Genomic DNA, 26,043 nt, shown 5'->3' on the forward strand with positions numbered 1-26,043 from the left:
CTGTAGATAAGCCCCTGATAGCTGTGGCCGCAGCTTATAGGCCAAACATGGGGTGACAGACTCCCTTTAAGGGTATCAGTGGGAATTTTGAAGTCACCCATGATGATAGTGGGAATGTCAGTGGAAAGAAAGGGAAGTAGCCAGGTAGAGCATTCCAGAGCATATGGTCCTTTTTCTGATGCTCCCTAGCATCGGATGATACCCGAGTGCAGTCCGATGTTTTAGATACACCCGTCTAATATCCGATAAAACATCGCATAGCACTTGTCCAAGTTATACTCGTGTGAGTGAGACTTTAAATGTCTAAAAAGAGTTACAAGAAGCTGTATTTCAAACATTTGGGGTTGATTCATTATTGCCATCATCGTCAGTTTTTTTAAAAATTTTTGCCTTTTTTTCAAGATGCTTCTTCTGATTTAGTTAATTTTCTGAATTTTAAGTCAATATGACTTTTCCAGATGTCGCTCTTTGAAAAAGTTGCAAATTTGCTTAAACTCCACTCAGATCCTCTCCCCTGTTCCGGAACAATTATTTTGGCACATTTTTAAGTACTAAAAAGATCACAAAATCAGCTAAACAAAAAGAAAAAAAAATTGGATTTGGAGCAAAATTCATGACTCACGAGCCACTTTGGTGAATATGGCGCAAAAAAAATATCAAAAAGCGCTCTGTAAGGCTAGTTTCACACTAGCGTATCCACATGCAGCGCACGGCGCCACTAAGCCCCGCCCCCTGCCGTGCCCCCTTCAGTCATCTCCCTACTATCGCACAGCGCTGCATGCGATCTGTGCACCCTAACTTTAGCATAGGGTGCGCAGACCATGCGCTAGTAGGATTTTGCGAGCACTGCGCCCTTTTGACGGTGCGCCGAGCGCACCAAAATGCAACATGGTGCTTTCGGCGCACACCGGCGCACCGTCAATAGGGCGCAGCGCGCGCAAAATCCTACTAGCGCACGGCCAGCGCATGGTCTGCACACCCTATGCTAAAGATAGGGTGCGCAGATCGCATGCAGCGCTGTGCGATAATAGGGAGATGACCGGAGGGGGAGCGGCAGGGGGAGGGGCTTAGCGGCGCCGTGCGCTGCGTGCAGATACGCTAGTGTGAAATTTGCCTAAAAGTGGCCTTGTACAGCCGTGTGTGCGTGACATGTACGGAACAGAGCAGTGTGTATATGATGTGTATGGTGTGGAACTGTATGTACGTACACACGACTTCACTCCATACACACACCGGCTCCGCTGCATACCAGTCATACACACACGGCTCCGCTTCGCTTACTTCGCACACACACGGCTCTGCTCCACACACCTTGTACACTCGCAACTCTACTCTGTACACGTTATACATACATAGCTTCGCTCTGTACACCTCGCACACACACACACTGCTCCGCCTGGAAAACACGTCATACACACACAGCTCTGCTCTGTACACCTCGTACACACGGATCTGCTCAGTATATCTCGTACATACACGGCTCCACTCAGAACACCTTGTATACACATGGCTTGGCTCTGTACACACAGGGCTCCACTTCGTACACACACGGATTTGCTCCGTACACTTCGTACACACGTGGTTCCGCTCCGTACACCTCATATACACACGGCTCCGCTCCATACACTCACAGGTCCAGTCCGTACACCTCGTACACATGGCTCTGATCTGTACACACACGGCTCCGCTCCGTACACCTCGTACACACACGGCTCTGCTCCATACACCTCGTACACACACGGCTCTGCTCCATACACCTCGTACACACACGGCTCTGCTCCGTACACCTCGTACACACACGGCTTCGCTCCGTACACCTCGTACACACACGGCTCTGCTCCGTACACCTCGTACACACACGGCTTCGCTCCGTACACCTCGTACACACACGGATTCGCTCCGTACACCTCGTACACACACGGCTGCTCCGTACACCTCGCACACACACGGCTCCAGTCCGTACACCTTGTACACTTGCACACACATGGCTCCGCTCCATACACCTCGTACACACACGGCTCTGCTCCGTACACCTCGTACACACACGGCTTCGCTCCGTACACCTTGTACACACACGAATTCGCTCCGTACACCTCGTACACACACGGCTGCTCCGTACACCTCGTACACACACGGCTCCAGTCCGTACACCTTGTACACACACGGCTCCGCTCCGTACACACACAGCTTCACTCCGTACACCTTGTACACACACGGCTCCGCTCTGTACACCTCGTACACACACGGCTCCAGTCCGTAAACCTCGTACACACATGGCTCCGCTCCATACACCTCGTACACACACGGCTCTGCTCCGTACACCTCGTACACACACGAATTCGCTCCGTACACCTCATACACACACGGCTGCTCCGTACACCTCGTACACACACGGCTCCAGTCCATACACCTTGTACACACACGGCTCCGCTCCGCACACACACGGCTCCACTCCGTACACCTCGTACACACACGGCTCCAGTCCGTAAACCTCGTACACACATGGCTCCGCTTCATACACCTCGTACACGCACGGCTCCGCTCCATACACCTCGTACACACACGGCTCTGCTCCGTACACCTCGTACACAGGCGGCTCTGCTCCGTACACCTCGTACACACACCGCTTCGCTCCGTACACCTTGTACACACACAGCTCCTCTCCCTACACCTCGTACACACAAGGCTCTGCTACATCCACCCTGTAAACCCCTCCTGACCCCACACAGAAACTTCCCCTCATCCAGCACCATGACAACCAACACAGCAGAGTCCTGCATACACTGAGGCCCCTGATCATTTGACCCCTGACTCCTCCCCTCCTGTGACCTCATCCCAGGTCCTGTGCGCACAGAACAGCCATATAAATATATGTGGAGTGCGGCTCTGCAGGTGGAGGTAGGTGCTGGAGATTCCCCATTACTGGAGATAGAACTTCTATATTGTATCGCTATTTGTGTATATTTACTTGTTTTATGATTTTGAGTTGTGACTAGAGATGACTGAGAGAACTTGTTTGGAAAACGTCCGCCAATCTCAAACTCGGCACAAACGTTGCTCGTTTGAATTCTTGAGCTTTTTTCCTAAAAATCGGCTAAAATTTGGTAAGTGATTGAGTTCACTAAGGGCTCTTTCAGACATCAGTGTTTCCGGTAGCAGCACGGGCTGCAAAACGTCCCGCACATGTGCACACTGATGACATCCCTGTGTAATCAGTGTGACACATAACGGGAATCAGTGGTACAGTAAGCGCTGCTGCCGGGTGCTGAAGTGAAGACGGCTCTCATCATTGTCCCCTGTGCTGCGATCAGCGATAGTAGGGGACAATGTTGAGAGTGGTATTCAACTGTTAACATCGAGAGCAAGCAGGGGCTGATGGGAGCATTCATCAGCCGCCACCTGTGCTATAAATAAATAATAATAAAAATTGATATGGGTTCCCCTGTTTTTTTTCATAACCAGCCAAGCAAAACTGGCAGCTGCAGGCTAATCAACTGCATAGGGTTTTACATAGAATCTTTATAATGTTACATCGTCATCTTCTCCCCATTCAGGTCCCTACAATATCGGATCCTCTCAGTGGAGATCTTCTGTATAAGAGAATTCTCCTGAGTGACCCTACAAGGATGGATAGGGACAGGGAGAAGATGGCGGAGAGGATGTTACACCTCACCCTAGAGATCCTCTTCCGGCTTACTGGAGAGGTGATAGATGCTGATGACGTCACATTACATCATTCTTATCTATGGGAATAACAGATGGACAGAACTGGAGAGGTGAGGACTCTGGAAAAGTCTGTAGTGAGATTTATTAATGTGTCTCTCCATAACCAGGATTACACAGTAGTGAAGAAGACCTCTAGTGAGCGCTGTCAGGACCCTGTGTCTGAGGGATGGGGAAGAACCCTGAGCCCAATCACGGGGCCTCCACCTCACCCCCTGATACATGAGGACATCAATGACCAGAAGATCCTAGAACTCACCTACAAGATGATTGAGCTGCTGACTAGAGAGGTGACACTGCTGGGAATGCTGGGACATTATACAGTAACGCTATGGAGGGATCGGAGGATGATGGTATCATTGTATGTGTCAGGTTCCTATAAGGTGTCAGGATGTCACCGTCTATTTCTCCATGGAGGAGTGGGAGTATTTAGAAGGACACAAAGATCTGTACAAGGACATCATGATGGAGGTTCCCCAGCCCCTCACATCACCAGGTAATAGGACTAAATACACACGGCCTATAATTATCTGTATATGAAGAATGGATTCAGTCCCTGTATGTGTTTCCTCCAGTTCTATCCAGTGAGAGGACAACACCAGAGAGATGTCCCCGTCCTCTTCTTCCACAAGACTGTAACCATGAAAATTCGAATGTTCCTCAGGATCATCAGGTAGATGAGAGAAGGTGTCATGAGATCTCCCCTATGATGTGTAGACGGCTGTGAAGGTCTTGTGCTCAGTCGTGTTTTATCCACCAGTATTATATGTTTTATACTTGTGTAATGAGAATGGTGGAGATGACAGGATTAGACCTGATCATAGATGTGACTTCTCCATCTGTCTGTGACTTTTACAATCTTTGTTTCAGGATGAGGATCTGCCCCCTATTAATACTACAGAGACATATGTGAGGGGTGATGAGCTGTGTAAAGAGGAGATTCTTACAGATAACGGCACAGGTGGGTAATAACCACTAAATTCTACTCATTTGCTGGCTGGAAAGAGCACCTACTGAAAGTAGCAAATAATATACATCAACTAAGAAAAATGCATCGAATAAACCCCGATCTGTGAGGTGGATGTATGGTTGAACAATTCGGGAAAACTCTGAAAACAAAAAGAGGATGTGCCGAACCTGAGGTCCAAAGAAGAAGGTATGGGATGGATGATGTAAGGATAAAAGTACTTTTATTAAACAAGCATGGTAAATGGTAGAATTATATGTAAAGAAATGCCCACACTTGAATGAAAAACAATGATTTAAGTGTGGGCCCTTCTTTGCATGAAGTGCTATCATTTATTATGCTTGGCTAATAAAGGTACTTTTATCCTTACATCACTTGTCCCATAGCTTCTTCTTTGGGCCTCAGGTTCGGCACATCCTCACTTGGTTCTCATTTACTGGCTGGTTTATTTCTATGTTGTATTCTTTAGGGGGAAACAGGAAACCATGGGTGTATTCTGCTGCTACTAGGAGCCTGACACAAGGCAATAAAAAAAATTACCTCCTCCTCAGTAGTGTACACCCACCGACCATAGCCAAACCGATCAGTTTACAGTGGGTACGGAAAGTATTCAGACCCCTTTAAATTTTTCACTCTTTGTTTCATTGCAGCCATTTGGTAAATTCAGAAAAGTTCATTTTTTTCTCATTAATGTACACTCTGTACCCCATCTTGACTGAAAAAAACAGAAATGTAGAAATTTTTTGCAAGTTTATTAAAAAAAAAAAACAAAAAAAAACAAAAAACCTGAAATATCACATATTGCAGTGCGCAGGCGCCTGACCTCTCCCAGCTCTTGTGCACTGCAGTATTCTGCTCTGCCCTCAACAGGGCAGAGCAGGGCGCCTGCGCCAGAGCAACTACAGGAAGGGAAGAGGGACGGCATCGTATGAAGATGGGAGGCGCCGGACCAGACCGCGACACCCATCGGACCGGACCGCCCCCTCTGGTGAGTATAATCTAACGTGTTTTTCTTCTCTTTCAGGTTACATCGGGGGCTTATCTACAGCATTACAGAATGCTGTAGATAAGCCCCTGATGGCGGTGCCGGCAGCTGATAGTCAAAAAAAGGAGTGACAGATTCCCTTTAAAGAAGAAGTTACAGGTCTGTGAAAGTCAGAAATCTTGCATGTTTTTAGGTGACCAAATACTTATTTTGCACCGTAATTTGAAAAATAAATCTTGCCTAATCATACAAGGTGATTTTCTGGATTTGTTTTCTCATTTTGACACTCATAGTTGTGGTCTACCTATGATGTCAATTACAGGCCTCTCTCAACTTTTTAAGTTGGAGAACTTGCACAATTGGTGGCTAACCAAAATACTTTGTTACCCACTGCAGCTGGGTGTCCAGAGGTGTGTATGTGTGTGTTTTGTTTGTCTCTGGACATAAAGCCCTCCGTGCACCTTTTTTTTAGACATCCGCTCCTCCTCTCCGGCCTATCTCCCTACTTTAGGCCATCGGCTTCTATTCAGCTTAGTCAGGGCATTTAGCTCAGTGGCCTGGGAGATTGTGCGCCTATTTTTTCTTCTTTCCTGAGGCCCGCCGCCTTTTTTCGTTATCCGGACACTGGGATCATTGGAGCCTCTGGTCCTCAACCCCTCTTTTCTTTCTTTTTTTTTCTTGGGATAGTGCATCGGCGGTCCCCTTGCCACCCTGATTCTTCTTGGCCGCCTGGTTTCTAAATTTAATCTCCGGCTCAGTTCTGGGCCTTCTCCTGTGGCTGGGCAATGCCCCCAGCCTCCCAGCCAATATGTTGCTTGATCGCTCCTGCGCTCCCCACCTACTGGCCTCATGCAACCAGAGCGCGCCTTGCTCCCTTTGAGACCTGGTAAAACAGCGCGTCTTTTTTTTCTGTTTCGTGGGAACTCGCTCTTTGTTTTTCCTCAGTGCCATCTTTCTTCAGATGCCGGCATTACACCACATTATGAAGAGAGGTGAGCTACATTCAGGCCTACACTATTGCAGTGTTTGGGCCAGCCCCAGCTGACTAAAAGCTCTGTGCTCACCAGCAGTCTCCCTCTGACCTCCAGACCCTGGCTCAGGAGATATGTTAAGACAGGTCATACTTCAGGACCAAATTTGTGATGCGGTGCACAGCATAGCCGGACGTCAGTGACTGCTATTATGTTTAATGCTGTCTGATATCCAGACCTTGACCGCAGCACAAAAGTGCGTTTTCCTATGCCCTTTTTCTTCCAGTTTCTACCCACAGTGAGTGAGTCGCATTGTGTTGAGAGCCGTTTGCAACAGGAGTACTAATGCTGTGTTCAATATCCAGTGAATGAGACGCACCACCTACCTTGTACCTTATGGTCCTTGACAGCAACCGACCACACTTTTTTCTGTCCACTATTCAGTGAATTAGACGTGTCTTGCGGTCAACTGCAACAGTGGTACTATTGTTCTGTCCAATATCCGGTGAGTCAGACTCGCCTTCTACCACATACCTCACGTTCGACTGCAGCAGCGCTAAATGTTCCTGTTCAATATCCAGTAAGTCAAACGCTGTCCACCACATGCCTCATTGTCAATTGCACCAGCATTTCCGTTGTTCTGCCCACTATACAGTGAGTCAGACCTAACATCTACAATGGACCACATGGTCAATCTCTACTGCAATGTAAGTGCCCGGTCCGCTGTCTGGTCAATCAGACACGCAGGATCCCTGCCACCTACATTTCTAAGATCGTCCGGGTTTGACAAAGCTTACCCAACAAGCTGCAGAGAATTAGTGGTTTTCCATAAGCCGGACCGCTCATCCTTATATCGACTAGTCTTCAACAGTGTCGCTCTATTCACCATATGGGCACTTTCCAACTCTGTTTTTCACACTGTTGTTCTTCAGCACTTGGGTTCTAGGTTCTGACTTATCCTTGGTCAACTCTCCAGGAAGTTGGTAGGTCTCCTTTCCAGGTTTTGCATGGCTTACTCCAGCCACTCATGGTTTACCCATCTAAATATCTCTCGGTTCAGAATAGGATAGTACCTATATTTAGATTCTGGATCTACGGCTTAGGCGCTGATGTGCCTTCCAACACCCTCCATGATGACTAATTCCATGGGATCTACTGTCTGCCTCCACCCACCCAGTGTGCTTGAATTTGCTTCAGTGCATCACTTCTGAACTACAGACACCTAAAAATTTTGCCAGCCCTAGGAGTTACCATCAACTTTGCCTCTTCTCTGTGTCCTTACACACATCACACATTTGATCCAGGGCTCCTCCCTTTTTTCCTAAATGAGGTGAGATTTCTTGCACTTTTCTTGGAGCACACATATATGAACTCCTATCCACTATGCTGTAACATCTGACTTCTGCCGGTTTGACTGCGCATGTACGCAGTGTCCAACCTGCAGCATTTAGTGACCATGGGAACATACCCCTAGATGACTGTGAGGTCACATCCTGCTGTCTTTGACTTTTCTGCAGCACATAAGCTTCAAGAAATGTCAACCTGCGTATTTGCAACGTTTTTTCACCATCCATTCAAGTCAATGGGCGAAAAACGCTGCAAAAACTCTGGAAAAAAAGCTGAAAGAAGTGACATGCTCTGTCAAAAAAACACTGCAAAGCACAAAATCCTGATGACAAAAAACAATATGTGTGCATGAGAAATCTCACAGGCTTTGCCGGTACGGTAAAAAGCAGCTGAAAATTAGCATAAAAAACGCATTTTGCAGTGGTTTTTTTTACTGCAGTAAAATCTGATTTCTTGGCAGGAAAGAAGCTGCAGCAAAAAACGCATGTTTAGGGTATGTTCACACTGGGCATTTTTGCTGCATTTTTTTTATGCTAACGTTGACTTGAATGGATGGTGAAAAAACGCTGCAAATACGCAGGTTGACTTTTTTTTGCAGCATATTTGCTGCAGAAAAGTTAAGGATAGCCAGATGTGACCGCACACTCGGCTCTGCTACCTCTAGATGGCAGGCTGCATGATGCATCCATACATCCTGTCATTCAGCAGAGCGGACCCGAACCCCATTCACTTGAATGGGGTGCCCGACAAAACAGTGTTAGACACGCTGTCATATTCATGACAGCACAGCAAACACCGCATTTGATTGCAGTGAAATTCTCCCGGTGAACCCCTCTCTGCACTGTGCAACTTTCTCACGGTGCTAGCGGGGATCTCACCAAGTTCGCCGTGGTTCAGCCCGGCTGGGAATGCAGCCTCTGTGATGTCACTGATGCTGACCTTGCAGCATCTCATTCACCAGTAGTTCTCAGCCTGGACGGTCGCATCTTGGCACCGTCCAGATTGAAAACTAGTTCTCCCAGAAACATGGATTACTGCGTGGGACAAAACAACTAAGAGCTGAGGGATATTGTTGTTTTATTATATTTGGTTTATTACAGGAGATCGAGGACTTTGGTAGAATTAGGCAAGGTCGTAAGTTTAACTGAGATTATTAAAGGAGTCTCTGTCATTCTTTCAACGCATTTCTGGGTGTCTGTTTTCTTACAAGGTGACTATTGGGTTAGTAATGGGGGCATCTTATTGACACCTCTCCATTACTAACCTCGGGCTTGATGTCACCGGACAATAGAAAGGTGACATCAACCCCCCCAACTATCATCCCACTTGCCATTGCTACAGGGCAAGTGGGAAGAGCTATGTAAGTGCCTGAATTGGCGCATCTTAGAGATGTGCCTTTTCAGGGGCGGCTGAAAGCTGATGTTTTTAGCCTGGGGGGTGCCAGTATCCATGGCCCCTTCCTAGGCTATTAATATCAGCCTGCAGCTGTCTGCATAGCATTTGCTGGTTGTTAATTATAGGGGGCTGCTACGTCATTTTTTTTTAGGGTCCCACATTTCAATAGCCAGTAAAGGCTAATTATACAGCTGTGAGCTGATATTAATAGCCTGGGAAGCTCCATGGGTATTACCCCCTTCCCAGGCTATAAACATCGACCCCCAGCCATCAGCTTTCCCTCTGCTGGTTACAAAAATTATGCGGGAGCCCACGCCGTTTTTTTTCAGAAAAATAATCTTTTATTAATACATGTACAGTAAGCTGCATACGCACTGTACTAATTGTATTTGTCACTGACATCTATATATCTACTTATTTTATTTGTACTGTAGGGATTTGACTCGCTTAGGTGCAGCGGGAGACAAACATGAGGCACGTTCCTTTAAAATTTCACCAGGTTTATTACTCCATAAACCATAGACAGCATAACACTGAAATGTAAGCTTCACTTCAGGCAAAGGAACAGAAATGTCCGTGGCTTCAGACTCGGACTGAGAGTCTCAGCACATGCTGGGAGCTGTAGTCCTCCCCATATACAACTAATATACATAGGCCAGGGCAATGTCCCGAGCAGCGCTCTATCTGCAGCCGCAGACCCAGGAAGGCTTCTCCTTCCTTAGCACACAGGCCACTCTCTGTAGTGTCCCACCTGGACACATGGAAGTCTGTCCACACTCTGACAGACTCCCTCACATGTGCCAAACACCTCAATTACATAGCCCTGTAACCACACCCACAGGTGATCACATGGCTATGACATCACTAAAGGTTGTATAGACACACACAGGCTTCCCTGACACAGTGTAACAGAAAGATCAGCAGTACCTCTGCTGATCAATACACCCTGGAGCCTGCAACCCAAGGCCACCCACCTTGAGACCCATAATGGTCATTTAGGACCCTGCTCCTGTTACCACACTGAATGTGCCTGTACACCCGTCCTGTGACACCCACACTGTGCCCCCTAGCTGACATAGTGGTAACTACACCACATACCTCCCCCCTCTGTTCAAACTTGTGGGGTTGAACACATGACATCACCCAGGGATCTTGAGACCTGGCACCCATGTCACCTTGCCCTACCAGTCGGGAGGACCATCTACGTCTGTTTCGGTAGTCATACTGCATATTTACGTTAGGCCTCCCCTGCCCCCAGCGGTCAGTATCTCGGCCTTGGGCTTTGGCCTTCCCGTCAACGTCCGTCAGTGTGACCAGACACTCTTTAGTCTCCACCTGTCTGCAGTGTGCTTCATCACGCGACCTTTCTCTCACTGGCTGGCTCTCCCAGTTCGCACGGTCATGAGTCCCACGTCCAGCTGGGCCAACTGGCTGGTCTGAGTCTGACCCTCTGTCGCTATGTCCACCACCGAGTCTCGTGCCTATGTTACTAAGATTAGAATGGCCACTTGCGGACTCTCGACGTTCTTGCCTTCGACTACCTGTCCTTTCATTCCTTGGAGGATCCCTTCGGGTCCTTACACCTTGGGTTGGAGGGGGGCGCCACCTGACGTTCTCTATCTGCTCGTTCATCTGCAGTCGATCCTGTCTTAGCTGCTCAATCTCCTTCAGGTACGCTACCCGATATTCCAGGAGCATGCGAAGCTTTCCACTGAACCAACCACAATGACAGGAACCATGTCATCTTCAATAACGACTTGGATTTAACCAGCAGGTGGGATCCTCACTCTCTTCACACAGGATCGATTCACCATCTCCTGCATCACCTTTCCAAGTCTGCCAACGACTTTCCCCACCAGATTTCTTGGTACCGGAATTATGTCTTCCACAAAGCCCAGCCGACTTTGAGCCTCCCTTGCAAGCTCCAGACGTCGAGCGGCTTTCTTATTACGCTCCACGAGCATCTGTTTCGTGCGGAGACATTGTAGGTGCATCTCCTTCAGGACAGCCACCCTTCTCTCTGTGTCTTCCGTTTCTGCCAGTATCACCAACTGGTTTGTTTTTGGTGCCCAGCTCACACTATAGGCCTTTACTGCCTTTTTAAAGGTCTCATGCACACCTTCGCTGGCACACGCTTCTCGCACGTCTTCGGGTACCTCCATCACGCACTTGAAGGTCATGGACTTGCTCTCATCCTGGACAGATGGCTCTGGGTTCCCCACGGACACTTCCCTCAAGGTATCTGCCAAGACCGGGTGACTGTCTTGTGCAGCTCTTGGTTCACCACCTTCCTGAGATTTACAGTCTTCAGGACCCTTTTCCAAGATGGGCTTTGGCAGTTCTGCCTTGCTATCAGTCGGGCAAGGCCGCTGTACGTCTTCGCCCATCCACTTCTTCTCCTGTAGAAGACCTTTTACTACTCCACTGAGTTCTTGCAGAACTTTATCTCGCTCCTCTGCCAGGTAGCGACGCTGATCCTCTCTCCTGAGAATCTCCTGTTGATGCTTCTCTTGGGCCTCTCTGAGCACCTCCATATCTTCCAACAGGGTCTTGTTCATGGTTTTACACGCTGACAGGTGACCTCTGAGCTCAGAGACTTCCTTCTCCAGCTCATCCACTCTGTGCTCAGCTGCTTGCCTTAGGACTCTTTCCCGTTCGACATGTTCTGTTACAGTCTCCTTTATCAGCTGTATCTCACGATCCTGCTCTCTTTTGTCCATCACGTGTCGCACCACTACCTCTTTAATTATATCGTTAAAGGGTACCACTGGTCAGTCACCCCAGTCAAGTGATCCCTCCAGTGACCGTCCAGCACCAATGTGTCTAGTCCAGTAGTCTCATCTCCCAGCCCACCATCTGTCTTATCACGAGACGTCAGGTCCGTCAGTTGGGCAGATGTACTTCTTCCTCTGGTCAGTTCTACCTCTGACCTGTCCATGTCAGGAGCCGTCACTGTCTCAGTGTCTGCTTGTCCCACAGTCGAAGCATCTCCATCGTCAGACCAAACGTCATCAAACAAAAGAAAGTCCCGGCCCCTCTCCCAGGCATAGACTAAGTCCCGTGGTATTCCTCTACCTTGGCACTCACCACCTTTGGTCCCCTCAAACACTACTGTGTCTACTGCGTAGTTCACCGTGACCCCGTGTTTACAGCGAACCCTGACGTTTTTCTCGGCCAGAGAGAAAACGAGAGGCGTTCCTGTCAGAGTCACCTGACTCTCTGAGTCCAGCCGACCAAAGGCTCCTTCCCGGTGCAGCATCACTGTACACATCTGTGGCCCGTCATTACTACCCGGAAAGGATATTCCACATTCTGAAAAAGACCTGCACATACACTGCGGTACTCCAGACATATCTACTGAGTCACCCAGTGTTGTCACTTCTTCACACTTGGCCCCTTTCTGGACCACCACCCCACTTTGGGTTGCCACCCCAATTTGGGTCACCGCCCCCTTTTGGAACTCCACCCCTTTTTGGGTCACCACTCCAACTTGGGTCACCGCCCCCTTTTGGGTCACCGCCCCCTCTTGGGTCACCGCCCCCTTTTGGGATTTCCCCATGTCCGTCCTGCAGAACCTCTTAGGCCACAGTTCACACAGTACAGTTTGTCTTTTAACGATACCACACAAGTCTTTGCTGGCACCACCACAGCTCCTGCTGTCACTGATCACCAGCACCTCTGGCTGCTGTTCACACACACACACACACACACACACACACACACACACACACACACACACACACACACACACACACACAGCGGCTGGTGTCACTGCAGCTCCTGCTGCGCCATCTTCGTGGACCCGCTGATCCACCGGAAGCCGCTTGTCACCTTCGTAACCCCGCCGGGTTACTGGAAGCCGCTTGTCACCCTCAAAGATAAAAAAAACCACAAAAGCGCGCCCATAGGGCCTTACCAGTGCAGGTATAATCGGTTATGAAGCAATAATACAGGGTACTCACCCTTAATAGTTGTGTAAAGCCACAACTACTGTATCCGCTTAGTTACACTCCATAAAGCTGCAGCAGGATGGTGTAGCCAGACAGCGTCTGCTACCAATGCTCAAAGAGGAAAAACACCAGGTCCCTGTGCTGCGAGACCTTCGCGACCACTCTGAGCCACAGCAATCTGCCTTGCAAAAAAACCTTCGTGACTGCTCTGAGCCACAGCAATCTGCCTTGCAAAAAAAACCTTCGTGACTGCTCTGAGCCACAGCAATCTGCCTTCAGGTTTTGCAGAGGAAAAGAGAAAAAAAAAAACAAAAAAAAAACAAAACACATGCACAGTCTCTCACGTGTCCTGTCCGTGTGCTGTTCAGGACGTACCGCCTCCACCTGAGAACGTCCAACACACGGGGCACACCGGGTGCTATTCAGGGAGCCGACCCTCCTCCCAGGGTCTCCCAACACACCGGCCTCACCAGGTCCAGGGGCTCAGCAAGTGCTCTTCAGGACATCCGTCTCCGCCTGAGACTGCCCAACACACACCTCACCAGGTCCAAGGTCATACCACGTGTTCCAGGGATCCGATTCCTCTCCCAGAACCTCCCAACACTGACCCTCCAGGACCTTGCTCACTGACCCCTCCAGGAACACAGTCTCTCACTGACCCTGGTCAGTGCAACACAGACTCCTGTCTGTTACCTGTGTCGGCAACACAGGTTCCTGGACGCCTCTTCTCCTCAGAGGTATCCCACAAATATTAACACAGTCATTTTCTCTGACCTCAGTCAGTATTACTCACGGTTGTCAGACCGTCTGTTCTCCTGGCTCAGAATCGCCAGCACTGCCACACGTGCTTCTGGGAACCTCTGCCCGCAGTCTGTCACCAATTGTAGGGATTTGACTCGCTTAGGTGCAGCGGGAGACAAACATGAGGCACGTTCCTTTAAAATTTCACCAGGTTTATTACTCCATAAACCATAGACAGCATAACACTGAAATGTAAGCTTCACTTCAGGCAAAGGAACAGAAATGTCCGTGGCTTCAGACTCGGACTGAGAGTCTCAGCACATGCTGGGAGCTGTAGTCCTCCCCATATACAACTAATATACATAGGCCAGGGCAATGTCCCGAGCAGCGCTCTATCTGCAGCCGCAGACCCAGGAAGGCTTCTCCTTCATTAGCACACAGGCCACTCTCTGTAGTGTCCCACCTGGACACATGGAAGTCTGTCCACACTCTGACAGACTCTCTCACATGTGCCAAACACCTCAATTACATAGCCCTGTAACCACATCCACAGGTGATCACATGGCTATCACATCACTAAAGGTTGTATAGACACACACAGGCTTCCCTGACACAGTGTAACAGAAAGATCAGCAGTACCTCTGCTGATCAATACACCCTGGAGCCTGCATCCCAAGGCCACCCACCTTGAGACCCATAATGGTCATTTAGGACTCTGCTCCTGTTACCACACTGAATGTGCCTGTACACCCGTCCTGGGACACCCACACAGCTCCCCCTAGCTGACATAGTGGTAACTACACCACAGTACTTACTGTATGTAATCCATGTCTTCTATCCTGTTGGCTCCTGCTGTGATTTTACACTACTGCGGCTGCTGTAGTGTGTGTGTATGTGTGTGTCACTGATATCTATATAGCTATGTAATCTATGTGTATATATTTATTCTATTCTAACCTGTCACTCTGTGATTTTACTGAATGCGGCACATGAATTGCCGGCTTTTGGGCGGACCCCGCTATTTCTGATAACCAACCTTGCTGAAGCTGCCATCTGAGGGTTGCAGCCCCCAGATGATAGTTTTGCCTGGCTGGTTATCAAAAATACAGGGAAACCCACGCAGGTTTTTTTATTATTTATTTACAGCGCAGGACTGGCTGATGAATTCTCCCATCCGCCGCTCCTGCTCTCACTGTTATTAGCGGCAGCAAGTGTCAGCTTATGGGAGCTGTAGTCCCATCAGCTGACATCAGTGACCAGAGGTAAAGCTTTTACCTCCGATCACAGCTGAGCGCTTACGCTGTCTTCTGACAGCGTGGGAACCGCAGCTCTCCGACTGGCGGGGATGATTTCACTGCCGATCAGAAGCGCTATGCCGGTGTTTCCCACGCTGTCACACAGCGTGGGAACCACCGGCTTTTGTGCTGTGCATGTTTGGCTATATTCGGCGATTAATTCGGCGATCGTGAGCCGAACCGAACATTAAAATATTCGCTCATCTCTATTCAGTACATCCCGATTCAGCTGTTGTGCTTTTTTTTTCTTAATTCACATTAAACAGTCAGTTACGTAACTAGAGTCTTACAGGCCCTATTGCAAAATTTAAATCTGGGCCCCAACATGTTGGTCAGATTTATGTGCTGCTGTATCATTCTAGATTCCATAAACCCATGTATTACCACATGTATGATCACTTCTGCAGCACCATCAACATTTGCTGCCCCACTTGTACACTGCCCCAGTTGAAGAAGAAGAGTACAATAATACCACCTTGGTGCCCAGCACCGTAACAGTACACTCCCTTTTGTTTCACCCATGGTAACAGCATCCACAAAAATACAATATATTACAGGAGAAATGGCTCCCTTTGTGACCCTCTCACTGTAGAAATGTCCCCCTCTATGTCCGCCATCCATTAGGAATACATATGTTCCCATTTGTGGCCCTCGTGCAACATTAAGATTTCTCTTAATGTCCCCATGCAGAATTAATGTCTGCCTTTGTAATCAAAATACAACAGTAATGCCCCCTCCTCAGTAGCAACAAAACAGTAGTAACAAACACCATTTCTGCCTCGTACAATAAAAGCGTCCACCTTTTCTGTCCCGATACAGTTGGAAAATTTCATACTGTAACCCCATAAATTAAAAATGTATGGACCACAGTGGGGAATAATATTATTGACACTCACTGTGGAATCATAGTGTTCCTCTGTTCTGGCCCTCATACAGTAATATTTTCCCCTAATTGGCCCTTTACAATAATGTCTCCCAATTGGCCTGTTACAGTAATTATGTTCTCCATCTGCTACCATAAACTGGTAATGTTTATTCCTCATTCTGGCCTCAATACAATAATTATATCACCCATACTGTAATGATGTCCTTCATTCCAGCCCCCATTCCTGTATGTAATAATGTCCTTTGTTCTGGCCCCCATTCTAGTAATAATGTCGCCATGTCTATGCCCGTTTCCTTAATAATGTTCCCTGAATGGCTCCTTTTCATAATTCTGTCCTGGGGTCATGTTTTCTTAATATTGTCCCTCATACTGGGCCCTTTTCCTTAATATCCCCATCGTGGCCGCTTTCCTTAATAATTTCCCCTGTCCTGGTGTTTCTCTCCAACATATTTATGTATCCAAACCTTCATGTGATGTCACCTCATGTAAGGGTTCCGGATGTTCCTTGGAGCCTGTTTTGCCCTTAGCCAAGATGGAATCTGGTACTTCACCCTGCCCTTGAACTTCCTGTCTGTCCTGCTATTTTCCTGCTATTGTCTGGACTTCTGGTGTGGAGCTACTTGTCTCTGGACCTGCTGTTGTCAGTAAGAGATTCTGACACCATTATTTCTTCCTGGACTGTGTCTGTTGGGCTGTGGTGCTGGACTTGATAGATATAAACCATGTAGGACACCATAAGTAGAGATGAACCAGAGAAATCCAACACCATGTGGTTATGTCTCCAAGGATATCTCAGAAGGACACTCCTGAATACCATAATATGCCAACAAAAAAATAGGATTACTGCGTCCAGTGTTAATGAAAAGGTAGAAATGTATTGAACACTCAAATACAATATAGCTAAAGTCAAAGACAATATCCAGATAAGGTCCGGTAGTATGGGCTGCCAATGTCCTAACATGAGAATGGTAAAACAATGAAGATAAAGTGCCAAGTGCAAATGAACCAATGGGACAGGGATATAATAGGGATAAGTAAAATCTCATAAATGTGTGCGCACTAATTAATTAAACCCCATATTACCCAGCGCCAAGTGCTTACCCATATTTTCAAACAAGTCAGGACACGTGCTCATCCGCAACAGACGCGCGTTTCGCTCTCTCAAGGTGCTGTGGTGTGCTGTGTGGTGGGCAAGGGTTAAATACCCCAACTTACAGGTGTCCGTGCTCACAGTGCATGTGTCCGGAAGTACGCGCCGGAACTTGCATCACTTCTGGCAGGGTATGATGACGCTGCATGTCAGCCCGCCGTCACGCTGACGTAACTGACACGCACACGTCACCACCCAGCACCATCGGCGATTTTCCGGACTGCAGACATGCGCACAACGGAATATGTACATAGACAAAAACAAACCGCTCCAGATTGAAAATAATAGTGTCATTCGAAAGAAACGGACTTGCATATGTGCGATCAGAGTAATACCCATTAAATAACATGAATATACAGTAGCTATTATAATAAGGTGTGTGTGTGTGTGTGTGTATATATTGTAACATATACACTCACTGGCCACTTTATTAGGTACACCTGTCCAACTGTGTGTTAAGACTTAATTTCTAATCAGCCAATCACATGGCGGCAACTCAGTGCATTTAGGCATGTAGACATGGTCAAGACAATCTCCTGCAGTTCAAACCGAGCATCAGTATGGGGAAGAAAGGTGATTTGAGTGCCTTTGAACGTGGCATGATTGTTGGTGCCAGAAGGGCTGGTCTGAGTATTTCAGAAACTGCTGATCTACTGGGATTTTCACGCACAACCATCTCTAGGGTTTACAGAGAATGGTCCGAAAAAGAAAAAAAATCCAGTGAGCGGCAGTTCTGTGGCCGGAAATGCCTTGTTGATGCCAGAGGTCAGAGGAGAATGGGCAGACTGGTTCGAGCTGATAGAAAGGCAACAGTGACTCAAATTGCCACCCGTTACAACCAAGGTAGGCAGAAGAGCATCTCTGAACGCACAGTGCGTCGAACTTTGAGGCAGATGGGCTACAGCAGCAGAAGACCACACTGGGTACCACTCCTCTCAGCTAAGAACAGGAAACTGAGGCTACAATTTGCACAAGCTCATCGAAATTGGACAGTAGAAGATTGGAAAAACGTTGCCTGGTCTGATGAGTCTCGATTTCTGCTGCGACATTCAGATGGTAGGGTCAGAATTTGGCGTAAACAACATGAAAGCATGGATCCATCCTGCCTTGTATCAACGGTTCAGGCTGGTGGTGGTGGTGTCATGGTGTGGGGAATTTTTTCTTGGCACTCTTTGGGCCCCTTGGTACCAATTGAGCATCGTTGCAACGCCACAGCCTACCTGAGTATTGTTGCTGACCATGTCCATCCCTTTATGACCACAATGTACCCAACATCTGATGGCTACTTTCAGCAGGATAATGCGCCATGTCATAAAGCTCGAATCATCTCAGATTGGTTTCTTGAACATGACAATGAGTTCACTGTACTCAAATGGCCTCCTCAGTCACCAGATCTCAATCCAATAGAGCATCTTTGGGATGTGGTGGAACAGGAGATTCGCATCAGGGATGTGCAGCCGACAAATCTGCGCCAACTGTGTGATGCCATCATGTCAATATGGTCCAAAATCTCTGAGGAATGCTTCCAGCACCTTGTTGAATCTCTGCCACGAAGAATTGAGGCAGTTCTGAAGGCAAAAGGGGGTCCAACCCCTTACTAGCATGGTGTACCTAATAAAGTGGCCAGTGAGTGTATAGCGATTATATACATACCGTATATACGCGTGTATAAGCCGAGTTTTTCAGCCCTTTTTTGGGGGGCTGAAAGTTCCCCTCTCGGCTTATACACGGGTCATATACTTGGGGGTCGGCGGGGAAGGGGGAGTGGGGGTGTCAGAGATCATTCTTGCCCCCTCCTGGCGTGATCTCTGCAGCCCCCCGCTTCTCCACGGTCTCCCTTCCTGCCTTCAGCGGTCACGTGGTACCGCTCATTAAACTCATGTTCATGAGTGTAATGAGTGGTACCATGTGACCGCTGAAGGGAGACCATGGGAGAACGGGGCTGCAGAGACCGCGCCAGGACGGGGTAAATATAGCGATATACACCTGCCCGGGGTCCATCGCTGCTCACCGCTGTTTGCTGCATCCTGTGTCAGTGACGTTTAGGCAGCAGAGGGCGCGGTGACGCTGCGCCCTCTGCTGGCTGAACAGTCACTGACACAAGAAGCGGCAGACAGCGGCGATGTACCCCGGACAGGAGAGGTGAGTATGGCATTTTTTTTTTTTTTGCAGCAGCAGCATATGGGGGCAGCATATGGAGGCATAGTCTATGGTGCAGCATATGGGGGCATATTCTATGGGGCAGCATATGGGAGCATAGTCTATGGAGCAGCATATGGGGGCATAGTCTATGGGGCAGCATATAGGGGCATATTCTATGGAGCAGCATATGGGGGCATATTCTATGGGGCAGCATGTGGGGGCATAATCTATGGAGCATTTTATGGGCGCATAATCTATGGATCAACTTATTGGGGCATAATCTATGGAGCATCTTATGGGGGCATAATCTATGGAGCCTCTTATTGGGGCATAATCTATGGAGCATCTTATGGGGCCATAACCTTTATGAAGCAGGATATGGGGCATATTATTCTATGGAGCATCTTATGGGTGCATTATTATCCTTTGTGCAGCATTATATGGGGTGTATTTTGTATGGAGAATCTTATTGGGCCATCATGAACTGTGTGGAGCAATATATGGGGCTCCTGATTCAATATGGATATTCAAAAACATTTAACCAACTGATGTCTCAATTAATTTTACTTTTATTGGTATCTATTTTTATTTTTGAAATTTACCAGTAGCTGCTGCATAATCCACCCTAGGCTTGTACACGAGTCAATAAGTTTTCCCAGTTTTTTGTGGCAAAATTAGGGGGGTCGGCTTATACACGGGTCGGTTTATACACGAGTATATACAGTAAATAGATAAATCAAGTGCACAAAATCATAATTAGTGTGCAAAGATATATATATCTATAATAATAAATGCCCTAACCAGCTTCCGGTTGTAACAACTTCCGTCCAGTTGTAACCGGTGACGTCACCACACACACACGCACGTTAACCCTCAACACACCACACCGCCTCAACACACACTCCTCTCACCTTTCACCTCCACTCATGTCCACTCACTCTTTCACTCCACATACGTTCCTTTCTCTCACTCCGTTTCTCATACTCACACCGTCATCGTCGCTGCCCCGACATCTTCCTCCGCCGCCGCGATCCAGGATCCAGACGTTCTCCAGGCCGCCGACATGTTCTTGCGGGACGCCATCTTGGATGTCGTGAAGTCCCGCGAGATTCAAGATGGCGTCGCCGCAACAATAAGTCGCTGGCGTGGACGACATCGGGATCCAAAAAGATGGCGTCGGCGAAATCTCGCGAGATTACGCCGACGCCATTTTGGATCCCGATGTCGCCCATGCCAGCGACATGTTGCGGCGATGCCATCTTGAATATCGCGGGACTTCACGACATCCAAGATGGCGTCCTGCAAGAATATGTCGCTGGCGTGGGCGACATCGGGATCCAAAATGGCGTCGGCGTAATCTCGCGAGATTTCGCCGACGCCATCTTTTTGGATCCCGATGTCGTCCACGCCAGCGACATGTTGTTGCGGCGACGCTATCTTGAATATCGCGGGATTTCACGAAATCCAAGATGGCGTCCCGCAAGAACATGTCGGCGGCCTGGAGAACGTCTGGATCCTGGATCGCGGCGGCGGAGGAAGATGTCGGGGCAGCGACGATGACGGTGTGAGTATGAGAAACGGAGTGAGAGAAAGGAACGTATGTGGAGTGAAAGAGTGAGTGGAGGTGAAAGGTGAGAGGAGTGTGTGTTGAGGCGGTGTGGTGTGTTGAGGGTTAACATGGCAAGAGGCGTTAACAACGTCGGCGAAATCTCGCGAGATTTCGCCGACGCCATCTTGCATTCGTGAAGTTGCGTCATTTACCTCACGTCGACTTGCTGTGCGGACGCTTGGCATTGCCTGTACCACCATAACTACTGCTGCCTTGGTCCTATGCCTGTTTACTGCCGGTGTCTAATTACTGGACCAATTTGCCTATACCGCCATAACTACTGCTGCCTTGCTCCTCTGCCGGTGTCTAATTACAGGGCCAATTTGCCTATACTGCCATAACTACTGCTGCCTTTGTCCTCTGCCAGTGTCTAATTACAGGGCCAATTTGCCTCTATCGCCATAACTACTGCTGCTTTGGTCATCTGCCTGTTTACTGCCGGTGTCTAATTACAAGGCCAATTTGCCTCTACCGCCATAACTACTGCTGCCTTGCTCCTCTGCCGGTGTCTAATTACAGGGCTAATTTGCCTCTACCGCCATAACTACTGCTGCCTTGCTCCTCTGCCGGTGTCTAATTACAGGGCTAATTTGCCTCTACCGCCATAACTACTGCTACCTTGCTCCTCTGCCGGTGTCTAATTACAGGGCCAATTTGCCAATACCGCCATAACTACTGCTGCATTGCTCCTCTGCCGGTGTCTAATTACAGGGCCAATTTGCCAATACCGCCATAACTACTGCTGCCTTGCTCCTCTGCCGGTGTCTAATTACAGGGCCAATTTGCCTCTACCGCCATAAGTACTGCTGCCTTGCTCCTCTGACTGTTCACTGCCGGTGTCTAATTACAGGGCCAATTTGCCTCTACCGCCATAACTACTGCTGCCTTGCTCCTCTGCCGGTGTCTAATTACAGGGCCAATTTGCCTCTACCGCCATAACTACTGCTGCCTTGCTCCTCTGCCGGTGTCTAATTACAGGGCCAATTTGCCTCTACCGCCATAACTACTGCTGCCTTGCTCCTCTGCCGGTGTCTAACTACAGGGCCAATTTGCCACTACCACTTCATAACTACTGCTGGGCAATTACAGGGTCAATTAGTATCTGTTTACTCTACAATACTCCAGGACGCCTTCTTCACTGCCAGATAACTGCCAAATAGACTCCTTTACCTGTGCCAACATGAGTCATAACAAAAAGTATGCCAGTGAAAGGAAAGCAGCTTTTAGCACTACGACAAAAACAACGCCGTGCTAATGAGACTCCTGAGGAAAAACACCATCGCCTTGAGAAGATTAAGGCTTATAAACGCCGTCGCCTCACACACGAATCCCCTAACTCTAAATCCATAAGATTGGCTGAAGAAGCCTCTGCACTCCGTCACCGCCGACAACAGACGGCCTCTTCCTCCTCATTATTATTAGACTCACAACAGGATGCTTCCACATCAGCATGTGGAACAATTTACTGCTACACTTCATCCCATATGCCGTTCACTGACATAACTAATCAGCAATCTGTTTCTGCCCTATCAATACCACCATTCAATACCGATGCACAGTATGCCAATGCCAGTGAAAGGAAAGCAGCTTTAGCACTGCGACAAAAACAACGCCATGCTAATGAGACTCCTGAGGAAAAACAGCATCGACTTGACAAGATTAAGGCTTATAAACGCCGTCGTCTCACACACGAATCCCCTAACTCTAAATCTATTACATTGGCTGAAGAAGCCTCTCTACGCCATCACCGCCAACAACAGACGGCTTCTTCCTCATCATCTATAATAATAAATGCCCTAAGCAGCTTCCGGTTGTAACAACTTCCGTCCAGTTGTAACCGGTGACGTCACCACACACACGCACATGTTAACCCTCAACACACCACACCGCCTCAACACACACTCCTCTCACCTTTCACCTCCACTCACGTCCACTCACTTTCACTCCACATGCGTTTTTTCTCTCACTCCGTTTCTCATACTCACACCGTCATCGTCGCTGCCCCGACATCTTCCTCCTCCGCCGCGATCCTGGATCCAGACGTTCTCCAGGCCGCCGACATGTTCTTGCGGCGACGCCATCTTGGATTTCGTGAAATCCCGCGAGATTCAAGATGGCGTCGCCGCAAGAACATGTCGCTGGCGTGGACGACTCGGGATCCAAAAAGATGGCGTCGGCGAAATCTCGCGAGATTACGCCGACGCCATTTTGGATCCCGATGTCGTCCACGCCGGCGACATGTTCTTGCGGCGACGCCATTTTGGATCGGCGAAATCCCGCGATAGTCAAGATGGCGTCGCCGCAAGAACATGTCGCCGGCGAGGATGACGTCGGGATCCAAAATGGCGTCGGCGAAAACTCGCGAGATTTCGCCTACGCCATTTTGGATCCCGACGTCGTCCACGCCGGCGACATGTTCTTCCGGCGACGCTATCTTGACTATCGCGGGATTTCACGATACTCAAGATGGCGTCGCCGCAAGAACATGTCGCCGGCGTGGACAACGTCTGGATCCAGGATGGCGCCTGCGGAAGAAGATGTCGGGGATCGTGGAGCAGCGGCGATGACGGCGTGAGTATGAGAGACGGAGTGAGAGAAGGGGTCGTATGTGGAGTCAAAGAGTGAGTGGAGATGGTGAAAGGTGAGAGGAGTGTGTGTTGAGGAGTGTGTGTGTTGAGGGTTAACATGGCAAGAGGTGTGATGCTATCGCATCCTCCCGATGCGATAGCATCGGGCCATAATCTAGTATATATATATTATCCAAACCTGACAATCCCTATAAATAAATAATATAAGTAGGTCATATAAGACTATTATAGAATAAATACAAAATTGCACATAATCCCTAAAGAAGTGAAACACCATTAATAAAGAATATCCATATGTATTCAAACAACACATATATTAAAATAGTTGATGTTTTCCGCTTAATCATCCCAACTTCATATTGATCATCTGGAGCTTGATAACATCATAGGCTTCTGGTCCCACCAGATCTTTATCACTTCACACATCAAGACGGTATATAATACTTGATCTCTTGAACATACTAATAAAATAAAACAAACAAAATAAGACTCAAAGCAACAGAGACAAAAAACACAGAACTGGACTTGAATGGTACTTTTCAGCCCAAAAGGTACATATAGAGACCTTCTCCTGCTAACGCTCCACCTGTGTATTGCTGGTCTTCCATGTTTAAGTGCCGCGTGCACTCCTGCGTCATATTACTGCTGGACTGGTTCGTATTAGCAGTCGCGCCCTGCTATTCAGTTTGTTGAACATTTCCATATTGTGCTGTGCACTTCGTTACAATTGCAGGAAGATCTCTGTTAGTTTTGTTTCCACTTCTTTGTTTAATACACTCGTTTGCCTCCGCTTTGGTCTCAGATTCGTTTGCGTGGGATAAATCAGATTCCATAGTACCCACATAATTGTTACAGAATACTCCGGTAAGGATTCTACTGGGATAATGTCGACTGAGACAAAGTTAGATCAGTTGTTCTCTATGATCAACTCCTTACAAGGGGCCCATTTTGGGCAGGCGCTTCAGGATTTAAATAATCAAATAACAGCACAGGCTCCTCCACCTCCGGGGCAGCCACTGCCAACCAGTCCTCCCAAGTTACCGCCGTTTAGGTTTAATGAAGACTGCTACAAATTTTGTGGCTTTATTAATCAGTGCATTTTGTATTTTGATGTACATTCTGCCTGCTTCCATACAGATCGATCCAAAGTCTTATGTATTGCCATGTTACTTACCTCCTGAGCTCTTGCGTGGGCGAATCCGCTTATTGAGACTTGTGACTCTCGTTTGAATAACCTTGACGATTTTCTTGCTGCAATGTCTATGATGTTTGATGATCCAAATCGTCGCACTACAGCTGAAACCGCATTGTTATCATTACGTAAGGGAAAGCGTTCTGTTGTTGAATACGCTACTGAATTTGGACGGCTGGCGGTGGATACGGTTTGGGACTGTTATGCCCAATTACCCATTTTTCAGACGTTCTAGTGTGATTAAGGACGAGTTAGCCCATGCAGACGGTCCGCAAGAGTTAGAGGCATTCAGACAGCATTGCGTGCGCATTGACATAAGAATTACTGAACGTAGACAATAGAGATTTGCAGCCTCTAACCGTGCAGTAACTCTCCCCTTTCTCCTAAAGAACTTGCAGGCAAATCCTCTTGGGAAGATGAACCAGTTCCCATGCAAGTGGATGCCTTACAGCGGTGTGAGGGTAACGAGCGCAGGGAGTATCATTTTCAGGAAAGATTGTGTTTTTACTGCGGTCAGTCACATCACTTCCTTATTAACTGTCCCAAGCGGTTAGCTGCTGTAGGGGAATATGTGAATCTGGATGCCGAATTTTTGCTTCTGAGTCCAGTTTTTCTGTGAATGCTGTTTTTCATTCCCTATAACTGACTGCCTCTCCTAAAATACAGAATGATAAAGAGACGCATTGTTCCTTTCCCATAAAGGTGTCGGGACAATGGATCTCCTGTGCAGCCATGGTGGATTTAGGGGCAGGAGGTAACTTTATGGACTTAACCTTTGCCAAGAAACATGGCATACAGACTCAGCAGAGAGCCACTCCGGTAACCATGGAAGCTGTGGATGGTTCCCCTCGAGTTTCAGGACCGGTGGATCAGGAAACAGTACCTCTGGAGGTTTTCATTGGACCCAATCATCAGGAAATGATATCCTTTATGTTAATTTCTTCACCACATTTCCCTTTAATTTTAGGAAATCCCTTGCTGCAGTCGCAGAATTTAATTATCAACTGGAAGACCAAGGAGATCACTTTTCCACCAAGGGAGACACCAGTAACAAGTCAGGCAAGTTCTCCGGATACGGAATAAGGTATCTTTATTACCATCC

General features: G+C 48.0%; 1 protein-coding gene across 2 annotated transcripts in view; it reads left to right on the forward strand.

Moving 5' to 3' along the window:
• The first annotated feature begins 2,789 nt into the window (after positions 1-2,789).
• LOC141050982 (gastrula zinc finger protein XlCGF66.1-like) overlaps positions 2,790-26,043 on the forward strand; it is a 42,230-nt gene continuing 18,976 nt past the window's right edge. The window contains exons 1-6 of one of the 2 annotated variants that reach the window (XM_073547750.1): positions 2,790-2,898; positions 3,555-3,704; positions 3,834-4,013; positions 4,096-4,219; positions 4,299-4,396; positions 4,594-4,684. In XM_073547750.1, coding sequence (XP_073403851.1) covers positions 2,872-2,898; positions 3,555-3,704; positions 3,834-4,013; positions 4,096-4,219; positions 4,299-4,396; positions 4,594-4,684 — 670 coding nt within the window. In that variant the 5' untranslated portion in view covers positions 2,790-2,871. Of the gene's footprint in view, positions 2,899-2,921; positions 3,105-3,554; positions 3,705-3,833; positions 4,014-4,095; positions 4,220-4,298; positions 4,397-4,593; positions 4,685-26,043 lie in introns of those variants that run through there. The other variant, XM_073547751.1, reaches the window with a different exon arrangement.

This window comes from Dendrobates tinctorius, unplaced genomic scaffold, assembly GCF_039654945.1.
Source record: "Dendrobates tinctorius isolate UK_male_01 unplaced genomic scaffold, ASM3965494v1 ptg000155l, whole genome shotgun sequence".
Lineage (NCBI taxonomy): Eukaryota > Metazoa > Chordata > Amphibia > Anura > Dendrobatidae > Dendrobates > Dendrobates tinctorius.